This window comes from Dermacentor albipictus, chromosome 2 (genome assembly GCF_038994185.2).
Source record: "Dermacentor albipictus isolate Rhodes 1998 colony chromosome 2, USDA_Dalb.pri_finalv2, whole genome shotgun sequence".
NCBI classification, from domain to species: Eukaryota; Metazoa; Arthropoda; class Arachnida; order Ixodida; family Ixodidae; genus Dermacentor; species Dermacentor albipictus.
Window position 1 is genome coordinate 181,641,341 of NC_091822.1, and position 22,400 is coordinate 181,663,740.

At 50.3% G+C, this 22,400-nt stretch overlaps 1 protein-coding gene across 4 annotated transcripts in view; it reads right to left on the reverse strand.

Moving 5' to 3' along the window:
* Positions 1-22,400, reverse strand: part of LOC135919339 (sodium/hydrogen exchanger 2-like) — a 378,884-nt gene that overhangs the window by 2,338 nt on the left and 354,146 nt on the right. For 2 of the 4 annotated variants that reach the window (XM_065453093.2, XM_065453094.2), the window contains 3 exons: positions 20,391-20,420; positions 15,882-16,048; positions 14,322-14,782 (listed from right to left, as the gene is read on the reverse strand). In XM_065453093.2, coding sequence (XP_065309165.1) covers positions 14,322-14,782; positions 15,882-16,048; positions 20,391-20,420 — 658 coding nt within the window. The remainder of the gene's footprint in view (positions 1-14,321; positions 14,783-15,881; positions 16,049-20,390; positions 20,421-22,400) is intronic. The other 2 variants (XM_065453096.2, XM_065453095.2) reach the window with 1 other exon arrangement.

Genomic DNA, 22,400 nt, shown 5'->3' on the forward strand with positions numbered 1-22,400 from the left:
GTTGTGTCGTCCTCAATTTGAGTAGAACCCTTTTCGTAAGCCTCCAGGTTTCTGCCCCGTAGGTGAGTACTGGTAAGACAAAGCTATTATATACTTTTCTCTTGAGGGATAATGGCAACCTGCTGTTCATGATTTGGGAATGCCTGCCAAACGCACCCCAGCCCATTCTTATTCTTCTGATTATTTCCGTCTCATGATCCGGATCCGCCGTCACTACCTGCCCTAAGTAGATGTATTCCCATACGACTTCCAGTGCCTCGCTCCCTATTACCAGAGCAGGATTGGCCACCCTGGTGCAGTACTTGGTCACAACCTCCTATGAACACAACAATCAACTAGGCAGGTTTCACTCAAAGGCGAAGCATTGGAAGCAGCAGCAAGGTTTAGCACTGCGATGGAGCTCCTTACAGGGCAGAGGAGAGCGTGCTGACTACACCGCCATGGCCTAGCAGGCGGCTGACATCAGTCAGCAGCGGGGGTAAGGATGGGGAAGGTTGGAAAGGAGATAAGAAGAAACAGAGTGTTTATAGCTGGCATCTCTGTAGCCCTCAAACTCCTCACACGGTGTTCTAACAATACGCGGAGCCGACATGACGCGACACAGCACACGAGATAACTGCTGCTGCGAACCAGAAAGGGCGCCCTGGCAGATACCGAGCACGCCAGGACGCTAGCGCGATGAACGCCGACAGCGCCGCTGTCGGCAGGGGGCCGCCTCTCCATGTGCCTCCATGTGCCATTTCTGGAGCATATCTCTTAGGCGCCCGTTCCTGCGGCGAGCGTCGGCGTTGTCCGACGGCGTAACAAAGCGAACGAGCGTCGTGATGAATTAAAGCGAACGCGGAGCGCTGCGGGAGATGAAAGAAAGGCAATAGCACAGGAGGAGGGTGCATCAGAACCATGAAGCGGAAAGCAGAGCGGAGACGTCCTGGGCATGCACATAGTAGCCGGCGGCCGGGGAACGGTGTCCGTCGAAGTGAAGGCTGGTCCCCGGCCGAAGCGTCAGCAAAGTCCTGGTATTTTTCCTACGTGCTTCTATTCTTGGATCTGTTTCACTGCCGCACCCTGTGATTCAACGCTTCACTATGAGGGCCGCCCTATATAATAGGGCGGCCCTCATAGGCCAGAACGACATAAAGCTGAGCTAGTTGGTAAGGATTCATTATGCAAAAAAGGTGAGGCGGTCAGTTTATAGTTGGCGTTCGTGTTGGTCCACTTCTTTTGTGTCCTATCTGCACGCCTCACCTTTTTCGCATAATACCTCATAGGCCACCCTACGATATATATCATAGGGTCCGAGCGCTTCTGCGCTCACGTATGCTCACCGAGATCGGCCGATCGCTAAGGTGCACGATAACAAACTAAAAGGAATAGAATCGAGCGAAAGGAATCATTTCATTATACCGGCCCTCATGCAGTGTTGCGCATGGCATGAACTGCGGTAAATAGTGACCAGCGAACAGTTTGCGCTTTACTGTCTGACCGAGGCCACATTATAATTTGTGGGAATTAACGGCGCGGTCCCTCAGTTCAGGCCAGGAGGCCCCAGTCCTGGCCGGCCGCGCCCCACAGCGCCCAGCCGAGCCCCGAACCACCGTTCGCGCTCCCGAGTCGCTTTGTCCTCCACTTCTTCGACTGCTGGCTCCGGTGCGGGAGTTCGATAAATTGCGACAGCAAATGCGGACACGTGTCGATCTGTCGGCGGGCCTCGACCAAGACTCAACGGCGCGGGAGCGCCCGCGCGCCACGCGTGTGCACGGACTCGACGTTGCGCGATTTTCGCCCACATGTTTGTCTGTCGATATTCACTTCAGGGCGGACGACATACGCCGCGTCGCTGGCGGCTGGTATGAATCACAATCGACACAATGGCACGATAGATGATGCAGGGCGCGGCGTTGGGTGTCGTTCGCGGCGGCTGTGGGAAAAGGAAAGACGACACGCTCACCGGCCGCGCAGCGAGGCAGGCAGGACTCGGCTTCCGGTGAGCACCTGGCGTGATAAACAAAGGCTTATACGCTTTCAGTCGCGCTCGCACCCTCACCCCTCTAGTAAAGCACTTGCTGCTGCGCACCTTCCGCAGCCGAGTATGTCCAAATGTGGTGTGCATTTGATAGCGTGCTTTGCGGCTCTCGGTCGCCGGGAATCGAAACCGCGACCTCATGCTCAGCAGTACAACGCCATAGCCACAGAGCCACCATGGCGGCTTGAATCTCAGTATAACGTCTCTGGTTCGTGCCAACGACCCATTTAACAGCGCGAACTTGGAACAAAGAACGGCGAAAGAGACAGCCGTAGACAAGCGCTTGTCTATACGTCTGTGTCTCTTTCGCCGTCCTTTGTCCCAAGTACGCAATGTTAAACGTTATGGATCAACGCCAACTAGCCCGGTCGCATATACCTTACTAATGCTGCGTTTCTGGCCACTTACAAGCCAACTCTAGTATTATAAGCACATCGTACTAATATTATAAGCGCTGGGCTTGGATAGTGCAGGAGTTGCAAGAGAACATCGCCCATGGTTCTTTCTTTTTTTGTTTTTTGGGGTGGGGGGTGGGGCAATCACATGCATGGATACGAACATCTGAACAATTCCAACGTGACTTTAGTGTGGCACAGTCGCGCGATTATAACATTATGTAGGTCGTGCCTGGATGTATGCACTATGTGGGCCCGTAGAACGTGCTTACCTTGTTGGAAAGAAAACATTTTTCTTTACATTGCACTCGGAAACACTTCATGTTAGTACCTGGTTAAATTGGAGGGGCTGTTTTGAGCTGTGGGCAACTGCCGACTTTGTCCACGTGCCCAGGCTGTATAGATCACTGTTCTATGAGAGGTATAAGAGACTCTCCAACAGAAGCTTAGGAAGGAGAGAGACGTCACTCCATACACAATTAAATTTCAATCGTTTAAATATACTGGCGGTCTTCCATATGACATCTTCATGCTGCTGAGTGGGTATCTATAGACACTGTGACCGACATGCCGAAAGCTCACGCTCTACCACATCCGTTTTCCGTGAAACTTGAACTTATGTAAGAAGCCTGTATGCCAAGCAGTAACACTGGTCAGTGTGGATGCACTTGTTGGATTATGGATGCATGTGTGTGTTTACCCTAGTTTTGAGTGAAGGTGTACAGCGATATTATCTCTGTAGTATGATATCCTCAGTGTTGTTTTTCGTGTATTAAGCTAAAAATCCAATGCCGCGTGAGATCCTGGGCTCGCATCCATTGCAGTGTGCATTTCTGCCGCAACCTATTTACGAATGAGTTATATTTGTCCTCTGGTTCAGTAAGCATTTTTTTTAAACGGTGGAAAGTAAAGCGGAAGACAGAGACTCGGAAGGACACTTTATTTTTTAAGCGAAGCTTGTACTGGCTCAGAAGAGTCGGTGGCGATGTGGTCACGCAAAAATACCCAGTTGCTCCCAGAGCAGAGCAGCTGCGGGAAAGCGCAAACAGGGCGGTTTGATTGGTTGCGCTCACGCCGCGCGCGCCGCCAATCGGAGCCGTTTAGCTTCAGCCGGGAAGGGAAAAGGCAGAAAAGGGCCCCGCCGCGTGCTGAGCCGGCCTCGTTTCCGTTCAGTTCAGTCTCGGGAAACAGAGGGGACAGCCACGCGTTGCGAGTTCCCCGGGGAAACAGGCAGCCTTCGACGAGAGGCGGCGAGAACTCGGCCGTGAAAAGGCCAACCGTCGGCGCGCCACTCCAGCCGTTAACGGCTAAATATATTCCGACTATATAGTGAACTAGAAGTCCGACGTAGAGGGGCAGCGCGCACACGTTACGTCACGTTAACGAGAACGACGGCGCCTTTGACCGATGGTTTGACGCACTGGCGCAGCCAACGTAACCGGACGCGGACAATGCGCTTCGACGTCGAGCGACGCTCGCGCGCGCGCCGATAACGTCGGACTATAAACGCGCAATTCGATAGCAACGAGAAGATCCAAACGCGCCTTTAGAGCCGCCAGAGCCTATGAGCAATCCGACAGCAACGAGAAGAAGATCCCGAGCTGAGGAAGCGGTAGGCCGAAGCAATCTGGCACCGTTACCTGTAGGTTACTTAACCGTGACGAAGCTCAGGTGCACGCCAGAAACCTTCGCTTACCCCCATTTTCCGGCAGGGGAAGGGGTTGTAATTTTTAAACTTTCACTGTACAAACCAACCCGCCCCGCCCTCAACACGTTTTATTGACTCTAAAGAAAGTTTACACCCTTTGGGGCTTATTTTGTCCCCTCTCCCCCCAAAAAAATTAATGAATAAAGGCTTAGTCTATTTTGTATGCCTTCCCTTTTAACGTGACAATCGGCGCCGTGCGACAAGCATGTTTCGGGCGGTCGTTTTGACTGCAAGCGAGAAAGGAGCTTGTGCTTGTACATCTGGCTCCGGCGTGGGAGGGCAATTCCAAGGTCCCGAATGGCGTGCGCGTTATCAGCGTGACATAGCATTCTTGACAGGAAAATAGCGAGCTCTGGGTTGAAGAAAAGTTGAGCTCTGGATGAAGGAAACGCAAGAGAGTCAGACAGAGATTGCCGTTTGGGGATAAATACACCCTAAATAATGTAAACTATTCTTTATATCCTTGAGGGTGTTGTTCATATACACTCTAATAACGGTTGTACCCTTTGGGGTACATTTTTTTGCCACATAACAATAATCGACATCTGTCTCGCCCGCATTTCCTTTCTTTAACGGTTAACGCTGCGAGCCCGGTACTTCCATGTCACAAACGGCATGCGCGTTATCAGCATGACAGAGCATTCTCGACAAGAAAGTAGCGAGCGCAGCGTTTTCAAGGTAGGAAACGCAAGGAAGACAGATGACGATTATTGTTGTGTGGCAGGTATACACCCCAAAGGGTGCAGCTCTTTTTGGAGTGTAAGGGCTGCTTGTGTTTACACTCTACACCCTAGCAGGTGCCTGACAGTGGACTCTTGTACACAATTACTGACTTTCGCAATTGATGTTTGGGAGCGAGACGCCCGCACTCCATTTAACCACTCTCTTAAAATAAGGGTGTCTCTGGCCCTTCATTTTACTCCTGGCCCTAAACACGCTAAAGTTTTCTTTTACTCTCTCACCATATATTTAAATGGTGGCTCGAGGCCCTGTTTGGCGCATTGGGTGAGTGGAAGAAATATCGCGACAACTATAAAAACTTCACATGCGACGTTCTAACTACAACTACATACCTGCAGCCTTGCCACGATTGCTTCAGTAGTATATACAACTAACTTATAATCGATTGATCCAAAGTCAAATTTCGTTGCAGTTGGCCTTTCAATGGATAGTTTTAGATTAGGGGACGCAAGCGGCTCGCGTACGCTAAAACTAAGGGCGATGGTACTGCGCATGCGCAGAGCGAAACGTAGGGGTCTGCGCATGCGCAGTACCGTGGCCTAGTTCTTGCGCATGCAAGGGGCTTGCGTCCCCTAATCTAAAACTCTCTAATGCCTAGCATTTAGCCCGTGGCTGGACCACGTGGTCGAATGACGTCACTGCCTTAGGCTGCTGACGTCGTTCGAGCATGCTCGATCGAGCACTATAGTCGTTCACGTTCGCCCACTGGTATGTCTTTAGTACTTGGCGTTTCTGCGCGGACTTCTGCTGCCGGCATTAAGTAGTAGCGGCACTCGAACTCACTTCCGAAAGCATGCAGGTAGAAACACGGGCGCGCGTATCCAACGAGTGTCCGAAAATATGGGCAAGTGAAAGTGAGCGGCACGAACCATATGAACTCACAAATGTGATTGGGACATAATGCTCACTGAAAACATTCAAATAAACTTTCTCTATACTCTAATCGCCAGCAAGGCCAGAAGGCTAGGAAAAAGAGAGGGAACGCTAACTTTCCTGCTGCAGCGCAGATACGTTCCTTCGCGGCAGTTCGCGAAATAACAGTGAATCGCTCGGCTCGTCGGGTGTGCCTACGGCGGCCAGCCGCAGGGCGCGAAACGAAGGGCGTCGGTTGGCTGCCTCCCCAACCGGGAGGTAAACACGTGGGTGAGCCAGCGCCGCCCCCCTTTCATCGGGGAAACCGGTCCTCGCACGACCATTTTGCAAGAAAAAGCGTCGCCGTTGTGAAAAAGAAAAAGAAAGAAAGAAAGAAAGAAAGAAAGAAAGAAAGAAAGAAAGAAAGAAAGAAAGAAAGAAGGATGAGAGACCCACGCAAAAAGAAGCTCCCTCTACGGTCAGAACACAATCGGACGCCCGAAGAAGAACCATCGCCCAATAGCTTTTCCTGTAGTCAAAGTAGTAGCTATGTAAAGAAACTTCGCGTAGTATAGTCGTATGAAGAAACCTCAGCGTCATCGAAGCGGTTAGAACGTCGACAACAGACCGAAAGCAGGTGGATGCAGGAACGCGTCCGCCCGGCAGGCTTTGGCACCGGGCAAGGTGGTTTTGTACATACGTTTACACGCAACGGCCTTCGCACAGCCTTCCGCAGCGAGCGCTAAACATGTCCGCGCATTCGCCCGAGTCTGAGTGTTGCCATTACTAGTACTAAAGTTACGTCGTAATAGGACCGGTCCAAACACAGCCGCACGACGACATTTATATGACATGTGTAAACGGTTACATGCAAGTATGCAAGTCAGCATACATGCATATCTCATTCTTTTATACTGATCTGCTGCGTGCATAACTACGGCTAAGGGTTACTTGAACGTCACTTCCCAATCGGGCCACAGTTCTCCGTAGACTGAAATATATAACTGCCCCGTAGCACGAACTAGCACGACACTGGCATGGTATACGCTGCAGCAGGCACGTACCCAGGATTGTTTTTCGGGGGGGGGCCCACCACCTCCATCATCATCAGCAGCAGCATCATCATCATCATCATCATGCACAGCTACATTTTTTTCTCTTGATGTCAATTAGAATATCGTCTATACCCGTTCGCTCCCTGATCCAAACCGCTCTTTCTCTCTCTTACCGTTATGCCTAGCAATCTTCCTTCGATCGCTCTTTGCGCGGTCCTTAACTTGCTCTCAAGTCTCTGCCCCATATGTCAGCACTGGCAAAATGCACTGATTGCACACCTTACTTTTCAATAATAATGGTAAGCTTCCAGTCAGGAGCTGGCAATATCTGCCCTATGCGATCCAACCTATTTTTATTCTTCTGTGAATTTCCTTCTCATGATCAGGGTTGCCTGCGATTAATTTGCCTAAGTAAACGTGCTCCTTCACAGTCTCTAGTGGCCGACTGGCGATCCTGATCTCTTGTTCCTTTATTGTTGTTGTTGTTGTAGCCTTTGGCACGTGTGGCTCCTACCTACGATGGGGGATTGGCCAAGAAATGGGTGTATTATTCCAAAATAATAAAGAGCATAAATGTCCTAATATCTATGCGAATAGCATTGAATAGGGTTGAATTACCGGCTAAAATAAAATCGGGAAGGTGCTGTTGAATGAGGAATAATTTTTTTAAAGGTAATAAAAAAAATAGAATTTAGCAGGGCATTCGTTTAGATTCTGTAAGGAATGTTTGGACAGCGAAGCATGCATCCCTGTGGCTGAATCCCAAAGTGAACGCCCCGAACAAAAGAATTGCAGGTTCTGTCAAGTCCAGGCCAATTCTTCGAAAAGGTATCTCCAACAATCTTTTTCTTAACGCAGCAGAGCGGCGGCAAGATAGAAGAAAGTGCTGTATCTTCTCCTCTTTCTCACAGAGAACAAAGGGGAGAGGGAACCAAACCCGACCTGTATAAATTGAAATTTAGGGAGGGAATGCGGCAGCGTAATTTGGTGAGGCAGACCTCAAGCATCTTTGTGTAACAAGATTCGCTATGCCAGGGAAATGCCAGGTGTTTATACTCTGGAGAAGCTGTCAAATGTGGGTTTCTGGGTTTCTGTGGGTTTCAAATGTGGTTTCTGTGAAATAGGAGTTTCTGTATCCTGTTCATTACTGTTTCTAAGTGAGGTATCGTGACTCCTCTTGGTACTGTATACAGGTCAGCTTAGAATTTTTCCGCTGCTTTTACTATATCTTCGAGATTGCTGATGATATTCCCCTTTTTATCTTTTAGTGCATACATCATGGTTTGTCCTACGCCAGGCTTCTTTTTTACTGATTTCAGGCTGCGTTCATTTTTTACGGCTTCTTCAGTGTTTCTCATGTTATAGTTTCGAATATCAGTTATTTTCGCCTTGTTGATCAGTTTTTACAGTTCCGCGAATTGCGTAACGCTGTGCGGCCGTCAGTCCCATACAACCGCCTAGAGCGCAGGACTCTGCGATTCTATACGTACAGCGCTCACCGCGAAAGGTTAGAAAAAGACCTACATAAGCACAGCAGAGAAGTGGCTACGTGAGGCGGTTCGACCGATAACTGTAGAAGCGTCATTCAAAACAAGTAATTGTTCTCCACTTCCGGCAGCGTTTTCTCTACTTCCTTTTTCAATAAAAAGATGTTGATCCATAAATAGTCCCATAAACAACGCTTAACTTTTTTATTATTCGCTTTTGCTTGCAGTTTGGTTGTTGCCTTGGCTCTCTCCCTTAGTATGTCGCTTAATTTCTCAACTCCTTGCGATTTTTGTTTCCAGTCGCCAATTTTGCACGAAAAGTGCTGTACAGTTAGGGAAAAACAGACGAGGTAACGGGCGACAGTCATGTTGCTTATGGGTTTAAGGGTTATTGCAGGGTTTCATGATGGACGCTCTTTCACATTATTTTACTTCCCACCTTATCTAACCCATATCACGTGTATATGGTTTCGGGCATCTGCCAGCGTCGCGGCCAGCCGTAACTCAAGAAAATAATGAAGTAAAGAGAAAAGTTAAACGCAATTGGCGTTTTCTCCGGCCGCAACTCGTTCCATGAGAGTACAGACCAGCTGGGTAACAACCGCATCCCTCTCCTGGTCCCAGGATCAGCCTAAACAAAGAAGGTTGAACTAACAAAAGCAACAGCTATGCGCGTGACGGTTGAATAGATGGTGACAACTGAACCCATCGCGAGTTAATCGCGGGGTGCGGAATCTATGAGAAAACTGTCCTTCACATTACAAGAGGTGCCGATAACTACCACCGTATAAAAGGAGTGAAAAAGGCACCATAATGCTGACCGATGAACAACTGTCAAGTCTCAATATTGATCTGGTGGCGCTTTAGGAATGTGTGAGGAGTAGTGGCGTGGAGAGGGGGGGGAGGGGGTATGCCACTTGTTTTCGGGGGGGGGGGGGGGCCCGGGCCCCCCCGGGCCCCCCCTTGGGTACGTGCCTGCGCTGCAGTAAGTCCTGCTGCAAGGAAAGTGCGATTTAATTTTACGCTTGAGATCGGCGTCTTCCCTTTTTTCCCCTCTTCGTGGTCCCGCCGAACGGAACGACTGTACGGCCGGCGGTTTATCGTTGAGGGGCCTTGCTTGAGAAGCGTGTTACAAACACATTTGGCGGCGTGTGCCTACCGCAGGGCACGCGTCGCATTAGATAGGCCAGGCGCGTGGCTCACGATACACACCGCGGAGAGCGGGGATCAGAGCGGGCAACCGGTGCCACCTTGTCCTACCGCGACGGTTCCGAAGCTCTGTTTAGCGGCGCGCTTTCGTGAAGTGTCAGCGGAACAGTTGTCAGATGGGAAGAGGACTTGGCACCTTTGAAGGCGCCGCGTCCATGAGCTTACATGTACTCATCAACCCAGCATCATTCGATACATTGACCCCGGTTTCCCCCCTCAAACCGGGTTGACTCCATGGGCGGGGGCTTTGGTTGGGGCCAACGGTCATTCCCGGACAAGGAGGCTGTTGTGGTGCAGCACAACTGAGGGACTGCACTCAACACACAAACAGCCATGTCGGTCTTACAGGACTCAAGCCTGACTGTCCCTCGGACTGCCTTGACGCTAAAGAGGCCAAGGCATACAACCATGGAGAGCACCAAAGCCGTCCGGGAGCAGCGCGACCAACCAAGGCTGCTCTGGGTTCCACTGAGCCAAACAAAACTCCGTAGATCGACTGGCACACACGGCCGAGTCGAGCGACCTTAGGAGCATGCATCATAACTTAATGGATAGCTTTCCACCTGGCTCATCAAAAATCACTGCAGGGCGGGCCCACACTTCGAGAAACTTCTCGCCCAAGCGGTGCCGCTCCCGGGTGAGATGGAACCATACCTCCTTCCGTGCTTTCGCAAGCACTTCGTGAAGGCCCGTTGCCCGACCCCCGAAAACTGCATCGCGGCGTGCCAACCAAACTTGGTAGGAGCACTCGGCGAGCAGAAGCACGAACTGGTTGACCGCCTGATTAGGCAAAGGGTGCAAAAACTGAACTGTCTGATAAGGAACACCTGAAAGATTAAAAAGACTAGCAATCCTACGGAGAAGAGCTGCAGGAAGCAAGCATTGCGTAAAGGCATGAACCGAGTCCTCACGAGCGCCACAGAACGGTCACACCCCACTAACCGGGACGGCTGTGAAGGGCCTGTAGCCCAACGGCAGGCACCCTCGCGCCAGACGGTAGAAGAACGTAGCTCGCCTAGCGTCGAGGAAACTAGCCGTGATGAGCTTCCAGTTTGGCCTGAGGTCATACATTTCGCAATGCGGGGGGAGGCCTGGGGTGAGGATATCTACTAATGCTTGGAGTGGAGTTGAAATTACGTCGATGTCAGGGTGAACCGTGCGGAGGTTTACCAAAGAGTTGGCAGCTGCCGCATAAATGGTGGACGGGGTACCTGAGCGAGGAACACAGTGGGAAAATGTGCTCTGTAAAAACAAGCGGAGTCGGGTGCTAAGGAAAAAAGAGGTAAAGCTTCGAGTCAGAAGCATATCAGAGTTAAGAGCGACCTGGGTCCATCTTACGTGTAGTGCAGTAGCCACCATGTCCAGGTCGGGAATTCCGAGTCCTCCCTTATCCCTGTGCAACTTGAGCACCCGCCTAGCTACACAGCCATTTGTACCCTTCCAGAGGAAGCGAAAGAGGACCCTCTCCAAGATAAGCTTGGTTCGGGCTGGAACAGGAGGCACAGAATGAGCGCGCAGTTGCTGGTAGCCAGACGCGTCGCCAGACGGGCCTTGCGCCGTGCGTAAGTATAGTGTGCGCAGGGAGACGCGAACGGCCCCATGGCACGGGGCTGCGCCCATTAGCGAATAAAGCTTCTGTCCCCAAGATACGTGACAATCAGCGCCGTGCCACGAGCGTGTTTCTGGCGATCGTTTTGACGGCAAAAGAGAAAGGAGTTTGTGCCTACATCTGGCTCCGACGTGGGCGGGCAATGCGCGTCTTATGTACGGATGGCCACTATTCACTGCGCGCGCCGTGGCTGTTTTGACCGCCTTGAAGACCCCTCTGGAGCATAAAGGGAAGCAGACGGTTCCGATACCGAGCGCACGCGGGTCCGAGGGTGTTGACTAGCAGTTCATGAGGCAAGACGCGCGTGTGTCCCCACAGATGGCTCTCAGCGGTGGGTGGCCAGCGCTTGCTACAGTTCCAGGTGTCACCCTGCGCGAGTGACGAATGTCTTTTTTGTGTGTAGGAGGCTGGCACGCGGTGTCGTAGCTTCTCCATCAACCAACCGCCGCATTTGACGAGTTTTGTTTTGTTAGTGCTTTATTGCGCCAATGGGTTCTGGCTCTGTTGCTCTAGGCTGTATTGTTGGTATGCCTTTTCGTGGAACGAACAATTCGATATGAGTTTGTGGCCCTCTCCAGAGTTGCGTCTTTATATGATTTATTCAGGGAGAGGAGTCCACACTTTGGACTGTGCTAAACGAAAGCGGCCGTAGACGACGTGAGGGCCGGCGGACAACTCACGCGATGATCCTCGCGCAAATCTGGTGTACCAAGAAACTTTCCATCCTTCACAAAACTTTATAATGGTGATTGCAGTGGAAATGTTTGGAGCAGGGCATCTAGGGATAGAAAACGTGGCCCCTCTTCCCCCGACAAATTGTTCTGCACCAGAACGGCTTCAGACCTAAGCTATCAACACAGAACGTACTCCTCCAAGTATATCAAGAAATACTCCAGAACGTTCCCAGGTATGGAGAAAACGTAAAAATGGCCCTAGACATCAAAGGGGCATTCGACAATGTAAGCCACGAAGCAATCCTCACGGCTTTGGACGACCTGAACTGCGGACGAAGGATTCACGGCTACGTCAAGGCTTTCCTGTCAAACAGAACGGCGACCATAGGCGTTGGAGAAATTCGGGCGGAGAAGTTCCAAACACCTAACAAGGGAGCACCGCAAGGGTCGGTCATCTCGCCCACGCTATTCAACGCGGCGGACAGGCACGAAGACTAGGGGAAATTGGCGGCATTCAACACGCAACTTACGCCGACGACAGCACCATATGGACCAACACGGGCTCACTCAGCGAAAAAGAAAAGAAGCTACAGAGAGCGGGCACCTGTGTAGAAAACTACGTTAAAGAAAGAGGTCTATATATAGCGTACTCGACCGAAAAATCGGAGCTCCTACGAGTATGGAGAGGAAAACAAAACCAAACGGACCCGCCCAGTGAAGAGTTGCGGCTTGAAGTCTACGTGAAAGGAACACGGATACCCGAAAAGACAATCATACGAATCCTAGGGATGTGTCTACAGTCAAACCAGCGCTGTTCCCACACCCTTACGCTACTAAAGGCATCAACACGTCGCACGCATGATCACGCGAGGTTCGAACAGACGCCATGGCTTGCGAGAAGGAGACACACTAAAGCTAGTTAGAAGTCTGGTGGTCAGCCGAATGAATTACAGCCTCCTGTACCACAGCCACATCAAGAGCGAAACCAAGAGGCGGACAGGATAGCTCGAGAGTACACTAATTACCGAGCCTCCAACGTCGACAGCATCGATGCACGCGCACCTATACCCCGAGAGTACTCGGCCACTTTAAATAGTTACAGAGACATTATAGGAAGTGGTACCCCACGCTTCACAAGTCCTTTAGCAGGGAAGAAGCTGTCGCATGGAGACAACTACAAATAGGGTCGTACCTTAATGTTAACATGCTAAGTAAAATGCACCCCTTACTTTATAAGGACAAATGGCTATGGTGCAATGAGAAACCTACATTATAGCACATAACATGGGCATGGCAACAAACTGACGTAGTCCCAATCATAGCACACCAAAGTGCGGAGACTGCAGATGTTAGGCACCGTCGGCTCTGCCGATATAGGGCAGCCATATGTAATCCAATACCACCTTCAATATGTATGTGTTACTCCTTCTTGTAAACAAAAGTCCTTGTAAATACAAGTTGTCTTTGTTGAACCTTCATCTGCTTCAGTTTCTTTCCATCCTATCATTAGCGGCAGTAGTCCCCACTTGCGTAGACCGTTTCTGGCAGTGAGTCTCGGACGTTCAAGCTAGAATGTAAGACCCATTCCCTCCAGATGGAAGAAGAAAAAGCGCCTAATTTTACACTGCACTTTCAGAATATAGGTGTTACAGGCTTCAAACAATAGGTGTCAGACTCGTTCTGCACGAGCATGGAGCTGGCCCGGGATTGGTGCACGTCAGTTCCGTGCCAGTCGCATGCTCACGAAGAACGAGTCTGGCTGGCAACTTTTTGCACGACGCCTGCACCGCGTCTCGGTTCCGAGAGTGCAGGAAATGCTGTGCAACTCGTTCTGCACAAACTATACTCTGGACTATGCGAAACGAATGGCGATCACACCGCCACGATGCACTTTTGAGGCGAGTATACCAATAGGAAGTGGAGTTACATTCATCCATTGGAGCTTGAGGCGACCCTTCTTCCAATGTCACAGATCTGAGACCGGCACGCAAGCAACTCTCTTATTAACTTCTTGAATAAAATGTTTCTACCACCACCACCAACATGCAGTTGTTCTATGGAGTATATATATATATATATATATATATATATATATATATATATATATAGAGAGAGAGAGAGAGAGAGAGAGAGAGAGAGAGAGGAAAGGGGAAAGGCAGGGAGGTTAAGCAGAGAAAAAAAAATCCGGTTGGCTACCCTACGCTGGGGAGAGAGGGGAGGGGGAGGTAAAGTGGAAACAAAGTAGAGATAAGGAAAGGAAAGGAAGGAGCATAGACACACAATCACAATCGGTCACTGTCACCGAACACTGTCATCGCACAGCACACTGACACTTGGTGCACTATCAACATCTGTTCAGGCTACAGTCGCCTGTCCAGTTCTGTCGCCCTCAAGAACCGCAACAGTGCCCTCGTCGCCCTCTGCTGCGATGGCTTATGATGGCGGTATCTGAAGATGAGTTCCTCTGTGAGAGGTCTTTGGTCAAAGCGCGCTATCGCGGTTGCAAGTGATTGTCTCTGTAAAGTATATCGAGGACAGTCACGCTCTGGTTGTTCCTATAGCTCTCACCTGAGCGAGCGCCCATCCACGGAGCCTGCCTTATTGCGGCGCATGATGGAGTGTCGCCGGTGAGCCAGGCTGAGCCAGGTGTAGGCGCTCTTCTGGAGCGTGGTGGAGGCACGGCGGAACTGGGCCGCGCTCAGGGGTCGCCCGTCGGCCAGCTGCTCGACGCCAGCCGACAGCGCGGCGGCGGCGGCGACTGTGGCCGCCACGGAAGCGGCGTCCCCTCCTCCTCCGACGGGAGTCGTGGCCCCGCCCGGCCCCACCGTCACGGGACTCAGCACCGTGGCGCCCGGAGACGGCGGCGCCAGGTTGCCGCGGCTGCCCTCGACGCTCATCTCGGCCGAGCTCATCTCGCTCGCCATGGTGGCCAGCGTGAGCCGGTGCGCGCGCCGGCGGCGAGCCCGCAAGTGGGCCTCCAGCTCCTGGTGCTCGTCGCCCACCAAGTTCGGGTTGTAGCGCTGGTGGTACTGCGAAACACGTGGGACCACAGTCGCGATTCTGAGCGAATCGCCCCGCGGCATCGAACTTAAAGCGGCGCACGGCGACTGAAACCGCCGGGTGACGTTTGCGGTATCAGTGACCGGTGCGCCAGGCAGCGTCGGTTGCTGTCAGTTGTGCACATAAGTGCGTATACATGTACTGTCAGTTCGGCATCCGGAGTGATGCACAGTGGTCGAACGAGAAATGTCTTTGGAGCCAACGCTTCGTCAAGGGACTCGTCTTTATCAGCTTAGGACAATTCCTCGTGTACAAACTCGGGCCCCAGCCGTTCGACCACTGTGGATCACTTCAAGTCTTCATCTTGACTCAATCTCGTGTCTTAATTGTAAGGCGTCAGAGGAACATAGACGGTGCAATGCACTGCGCGGTTTCATCGACAATCTCAAATGGTCAATGCGATGTTAGACCGCGATGTTTGAGCTCTTTCTCGTTATTCTTAAACGTTCAAACCGGAACTCGAGCTTTTGGGGCTATTGTATACGTGTACTTCCATTCGCTCCTGCTACTCTGCAGCGTTCTTTCTTCGAGGACCGGAGCGCAAGAGTGTGGCAATGAGCTACCGAGGTATAGGTGTGTGTACAAGGCCGAATAGTTTCGCAAGATCCAATCTATGCAACCACATCTACACCTGGTAAATCACAATTAGAGAAACACAGCCGGTCCCCTTAGGATTGGACTGTGGGAGAGGCAATCATCGGGTGCCTCTAAAGGCTTGACAGCCCCGTACAAACATGTGCTTCGACATCTGTCAGACTGTCCATGACATTTTGCGGTAACGTATACAGAGAAGCAACGGAAACCGTATCGAGTTTTTAAGCTGTCTTTGTAGGAGAAAGATTTGTGCACCACAAAAGCAACATCGACCCAGAGCCGTTCGTGGATAACAGTATCACACAGATTAGCCTTACACAAACCACAAAGATCCTGCGCTCGAGTTGAGCTCGGAGAGGGCAGCACACGTCATTTTCGGCGGGTCTGTGTTAAATGTACCGTGTACGGCTCACTGGAAATTTTCACGGTGTCTCCTGGAAGGTTTAGAGCACCGTGTATATTTATATTACATACCTTGTGGTAGGGGTTTTCGTTGAGTGCCTTCACCAGGAGCTTGGTTGGGTCCTCGGCTTCGACCGAGTCCTGGTGGAAGGACCTCGAGAACATTGCCCCGACCGTGTGCCTTCGCTTCTCCGCCGACCCGCCCTCGGCGCTCTGCGACGCGGCGCGTACCTGATCCGCTGGAAGTGAGAAAGCCACCGGAGGCATGCGTTGCCCGATGAGCGCGCGCGGCGGTACGAACATCGCAGCGTTCGGAGACAAAGTGCGGTGGGCTGTAACGCATCGGCGGCTAGTCAAATGCGGGACAGAGATGCGGGATAGAGACTGATTGCACGGAGTGGTATACGAAGGGCACACCGCTGTTATCTCGCGCGCTCCCCGCTGGCGCTAAAGAGTCGGCAAACAACGGGTGACCTGCATTCGTACTTCTATTTGCTTGCTCTAGAATTTCTTGTAACGCGTGCTCAAGTTCATCAGCATCGCATTCATATTTAGATGCCTACGAACCGACTACGAATTAATTACATCACTCGATCCGATCGTCTGCTGCCTTCGACTGTACACGCGCTTTCCTTCCCCTTGGAACCGGCCCATTCTGCTACTCCAATAAACCTCTGGTTATGCATTTCAAGCAATACGCGACCTGCCCTTAGTACCTCTTAATCTCAACTACAGAGCATCAATTACTACCCAATTGCGGTGGCTCAGTGGCGGTGGTGTTTTAATGCTGAGCTCGGCCGCATTTCGATGGAGGTCAAATGCAAAAAAAGTAATAATAAAGAGCGCTCGTGTACTTAGATTAAGGCGCACGTTAAGTGGACCCCCAGGTGATCAAAATTAATGTGGAGCGCCCCACTATGCCGATCATGCAGTTACCCGCGTTTGCTTTGTAATTCACACTACCGTATTTCCATCTCTTAACGGTACGCTCATTATCCTTCCTTCCATCAGTGCTCGCAGAATTCTTAGCTTCCCTGGAAAGCATCTAGTTTCGGCGCTCGCAAGCTACAACGAACCACAAAGTGCTCCAAAAGACCAAAATAACGAAAATCCTGAGCTTCTGAAACAACGCACGTATACGCATCCTCGTGAATGTCGGTCGCGGCTTCCGCACGAGAGATCGCACAGCATCATCTGGAGACACGGGCTATAGCACCTCGCGAGCACGGTTATCAAATGGTGCTCTCTATGCACGATACGCGCTTCCACCACATGCATTTCTTTTTGTTCACCATCGAGACTTTTTTACCGGCATCGTCGCAGATATGAAGTGCCTTGAGCTCCAGCATCCTTCCGGCAAAGAGGCCACGCTGCGTCGACGGTCTTGACTTCTCTTAGCGCAATAACAAGTGGCCTTCGAGGGTTAAGACGGTCACACGGCTATAACCGCAAGCTGCGTCCTTTCCTAAAGGCGCACAGGTAGAATGTTACTAGCATATGGATGTGGAGGAAGGATGACAAGGTCATGTCGTGTCTTGCATCCTGCCCTACACAGAAGCCTCTAACCTTGTTTTGCTGCGCGTTCCAAATTTCGCTAGCCGGTATCTCTCAAGCCGCCAGAAAGCGGGCGGCGATAGTTTGTCTGAGCTTATCTCAGTTTATCATGGGACCGACATGAACGCCTGTTCGTTGGAGCTGTTTTGTTGCACTTGGTCAGCAGGGGAGAGAGAGAGAGAGAAAGTGGCCTGGAACGGGCACGCCTCCGTCGTCACACACGTCAGATACGAGAAAGCGAGCTAATGAACAAGAGAGCCAGTAAATGAAAGCGGGTCACTGACGTTCGGGTGGACGATAGGGCGAGCGTATGCGCAGCAGTACTCACTCCACAAAATCAGCAAGCGTGGAATACACGTGCGCGCGTGGCTCTTATTCAAGGGCGCTTACAACGTGTGCAGTGCGCTCCTGAGCAGCAGGGGTTCTAAGAACAAAAACACGTCTCTCGGCATTATTTCTCGATCGATTCCTCCAAGCTGAGACAGACCGCGGATCACGACATGGAAGGCAAATGCACCTGGCCGCAGATGAGTCGCAGCCAGTACCGCAGCCGTGGTCCTCATTAAATGGCGTTTTTTTTATATTCAATTCTTCATGCGAACAAATACGGCCCTAATACTGCGAAGAGCTATATGGGCAGCGAGACATGCATCAATGAGCACTTACTATCTTAGGCTATGGTTGCCATCATCAAAACGTGACTAACAGGCCAATGAACAGCTATAGCTGTTCATTGGCCTGAAATGGCAATGGCGATCACAAGCTGTCATTACATAGGAGTTCAGCGATTATCTGGGTATTAATCAAACTCACCAAATAAAGTTTAGTTAGCCTAGTTCCACCATTGCTAACACCAAAATACGGCGACTATATCCTTTTGGAATAAGATCGAAAGGATATAAGCCGCGTACGGCCTTACAGGACTTTGGTTCAGCACAACATATACTCGATAACAAAAATGGGTGGGGGAAAATGTCCGTTTCGAGCATATCATTCGAATTTAAAGAAATCACGTGAGACGCACATACACCATACACTGACACATTTCACAACTCACAATTTCGCGAAGTTCCAGTGTAGCACACCATTCGTTTGTAAGCAACACGTAGCAGTATATGTACCTCAATCAAACAAACAACTAGCGAAAAAAAAAGAAAATGGGCGAGACAATTGTCAGAACACTCCCACCACCGTCGAACAGGCAGCATTCCGCAACGAAGAACCATGCTTGAAAACAGGGAAAGCGTGCGTCTGGTGCACAATCAAGGGCATACGGGCAGCGGATTTCATTTCACCCGGAATTCGATTCGCAAGGTGCCTCTTCAGCGCTCACAGCTGTTTCTACCCAACTAACTGCCCTTGCCTTCAACTTCCGCAGGAAGAAGAACGCAAGACATGCCGCTTATATGTTGCTTGTTCCTTATACCGTTTCAAGGTAAAGACCTCCGGTGACCAGATACGCGTATAGGTTCAACTCGAGCGCGTTTAGTTCGAAGTATTCGAGGTTAAGTCAAATTAAGCACGGCCTGTGTATATACCATACAGGTTAGGATGCAAGTGCTGAGAGCTATTGCTAAGCCAAGTGACTTGACAGTACTAGCAGCTTGAAGCCTGTGAAGGTGACTGGACACGAGTTGGAAATTGACGTCGCCGATCACATCACAAGATGAACATTTTTGGGAGAGTTGTGTGAACACTTGCCTTCACGTGGCGGCCACGCGTAAAACACGTATCCTGTTCAGGCAAAGTTCCTTAGAGCTCTTCAAGTCACAGATGATGACTACGTCCTAAACATCCTGAAGAGACGGTGTTTCGTCAAACTTTTGTACGAACGCCGTGGTCACTCTCAGATAACGTAAACTAGTATGTTTCCTTCCCGAGTTCCTTCCTGAAAATGCGAGTGACCCTTTTGAGCAGCGCGTGAAGAGGCAAAATGCGTTCGAACCTTCCGCGAGCAGAACTTTCCACAGTGCGACATTCAGGCAAACAATAAAAACAGAACACAGCTGCCGTTTCATTGTGAGCCGACGAAGAACAAAGTATATTTCGGGAGAGTCGACCTTAAGCGCTCCTTGCCGATTCAGAATTTCCTCTCCGGTCGCATGCACTATGCTCGGAGGCGCTCACGGCACACGCAGCTGGGAGGCGACAAATAATTCCGGAAAAAACGTCATCTTTCTTAAAGTATTTCCTTTCTCGTGGAGGGGTACACGTACACATTGTGTCACGGCGTCAAGTGAACAATGCCACCGTCGGGATGTCCGCTCGAGACGTTGAAGGTGTTCTATAAATATATCGCATGGACCCTAACGAGGGAGACTCACAATCACAGACGAGATGAAGCAGCGTTCATTGCAACCTTACGATAGAGAGCTAGGATCGCACTATACAGCACGAGCCATTACATCTCGGCCGGAGCGATATATTTAAGTACGGAGGATTTCGAAATTTGGTTGTTGAACAAAACATATCGCATAGATCTGAGTCGAGAAAGTTAGGTGTTTCAGCCTGTGCTCAATACTAGGACGCCATAGAAGTATATATAGGCGCTAGCAGCTGTGCTTGGTGGCGTCATCATGTAACGCTGTCCTTAACCGGAATGCAATGAACTATTATTGCAGTGCAGCAGTAAGCACATGCTGATTTCCTGCTGTTGCAAAAGTGTCGACAGAAACATTGCTGTATATCGACTCCTTTTCATTTCTTCTACGATAAGAGTAATGCAACACCTAACGCATTGTGGTAGCTAAAAGCACCACAGCGTGCTGTTGCAGCTCGCATCTCCCACGTTCTGGTGTTCCGATTAGCGATTAGCGCACGTATGGCGAACGGCTACATGTAGCGGATTCGCGCGGTCAGCATCCCGTGCAGCACTTGTATTTGTTCTTCGTCCGCGGCAAATCGGCATGCGCGCACATCACAGCGATATCGTGCCGCGGGGATCCCATGCAGTCAAGGCGTGAGCGACAACGACCGGCGCGGCATGAGTGCACAGCGACACGAAACGGGCTTCGCCGCGTGTCTTACCGTCGTTGCAACTTTTTGTCAGCCGGGGGACTTTCCGGTGGGCAAGAGAAGATCACAGGGTTATTGACACGCCGGGAATTAGAAGGAAGAGAGAACACAAAAGTGCAGACCTTCACGGTGAGCCGTTACGAAAAAAGAAAAAAAATCTACTCCGCTTTCTGCTGTTCCAACGGCCTGCTACGCAGTCCCTGAGTGTTGCGCACTTCCCTGAGTGTAACCACATTGACTGCTAAGTGAAACGAGTTAAAATTACCAAAGGGATAGCAACTGGTGTGCATTGATGCAACATCTTTTTTTTTTTTTGGAGGGGGGGCGGGTGAGGTTGTATACAGAGGCTTGTTGTCATAACTGTTTTCTCAACGCTGTCATTAGGGCGCAGGGCTCTGCATCAACGTGGCTAGGTCGAGACCGACACTCAGGGACTGCGGGACTTACTAAAGAAAACACGAATGTGTACTTCCCTTTGGCTGAATCATTCATTGCAGACTAACCTGACGGCCTCCTTCGCCTACATTAGTCGCTGTTTATGTCTTGAAGACCTCGCCACGAAAACACTGCACTACGTCACCCTTAAAAGGTAATCTACTACTGCTTTTGCGAACCCTCTTATCCTACTCCAAAAAACCGTAATGGTTTTATGATTTCCCGAAATTGGCACAGGGCGTGAAAAAAAAAAAACAGCTGACGAAAGTTTAGAAAAAGCTTGCATTGCGAAATTTCAAGAAATTACAGTACGGTTTACTCTTAGAGTGAACTCCTAACAGCAATGAAGCGAATATGACAGCTACAGTTCCTCAAACATGCTTAAAAAAGTTAGGTTACATAGTATGAAGCGTCAAGAAGATCTCTGTACAATTACACACGAAATTATAGCCTGCACCCTTCTAGGTAATATCTCGTCCATAACCGATTGCAGACGTCTAAGCGGACGTTCATTTTACCAGTGAACGGGACGGTCCACCCTTTGCTCTGAGGCTGTCGAGAGATTTTATTCTTGTTTGTTCGGCTCACACCTTTGATCGTTTTCAGGTCACAGCACATTACATTTTGATACCGAGATCGCTCAGAAGTCTTAAACGCCTATCGCGACAGTTTCTCAAGAAGAATGTGCTTCGCCTTGATCATGGTCTCATCTGAAACTCGTCACTATTGTGAGCACGAACGTAAGAGCTAGAGCACAATGCACAATTCAGCCTGGAGAGCTAAAAATAAATAAATAAATAAAGGAAAGTAGTGCAACTTCAGCATCCAAGCAGCTAACTAGAAATCAGGATGCTATTTAAGAAGAAAAGGAAACCACCACCGCTCGCTACTTAAGCAAGCTTAAAACAACATGGAGAAAAAAACAAGAAAAGGAAGCGCAGAGACTCCCGAAACGAAGTGCAGCTCGCGTTAGTGCCACTACGCAAACAAAACTCAGGGGAGCAGGAACAGGAGATAACTCTGGTAGCTCGCCGCTCGTGGCTAATCCCAGAAGCAAGCAGCACTCTACGAAACTATAGGACAATTAAATAACAGCACAGGCGAGCTTTTGGCAAAAAGTTCTACGCTATAGGGCACAACGTCTTCTATACGGCTAATTCAAGACGAAATAAATACGTAACAAAAAAGAGGGAGGAGAATGCAATCCGAATGCTGTCGTTTAAGTTAATCTCCGCATGCCAACTGTTGCTACATGAAGGTTAATCGGTGGGCAACGCAAGTCGGAAAAGTGCCTTCACCGGAATTACCTCGCTACCCCAGATAATAGAATAGCGAAGAAGCGTTTCGTTGGCTTCCGGGTGCTCTTTTTCTTTTGTCTAATCCGTACGCGACTTCTTTGGGCACTGCCTTTCTGCTGCGCCCACAAATCGCAGGAGAAACGGCAGGTGAAAACACACCAAAGTTAATCCTTTGCGAGTCTATTATTGCGCATGCGTAGGCTCTCGGCTTAGTAAAATAAGCACTTGTTAGGCACAGGCGAGAGTTACCGTTCGGAATACCGGGCGCTATTCTGCAAGTTACTCGTGT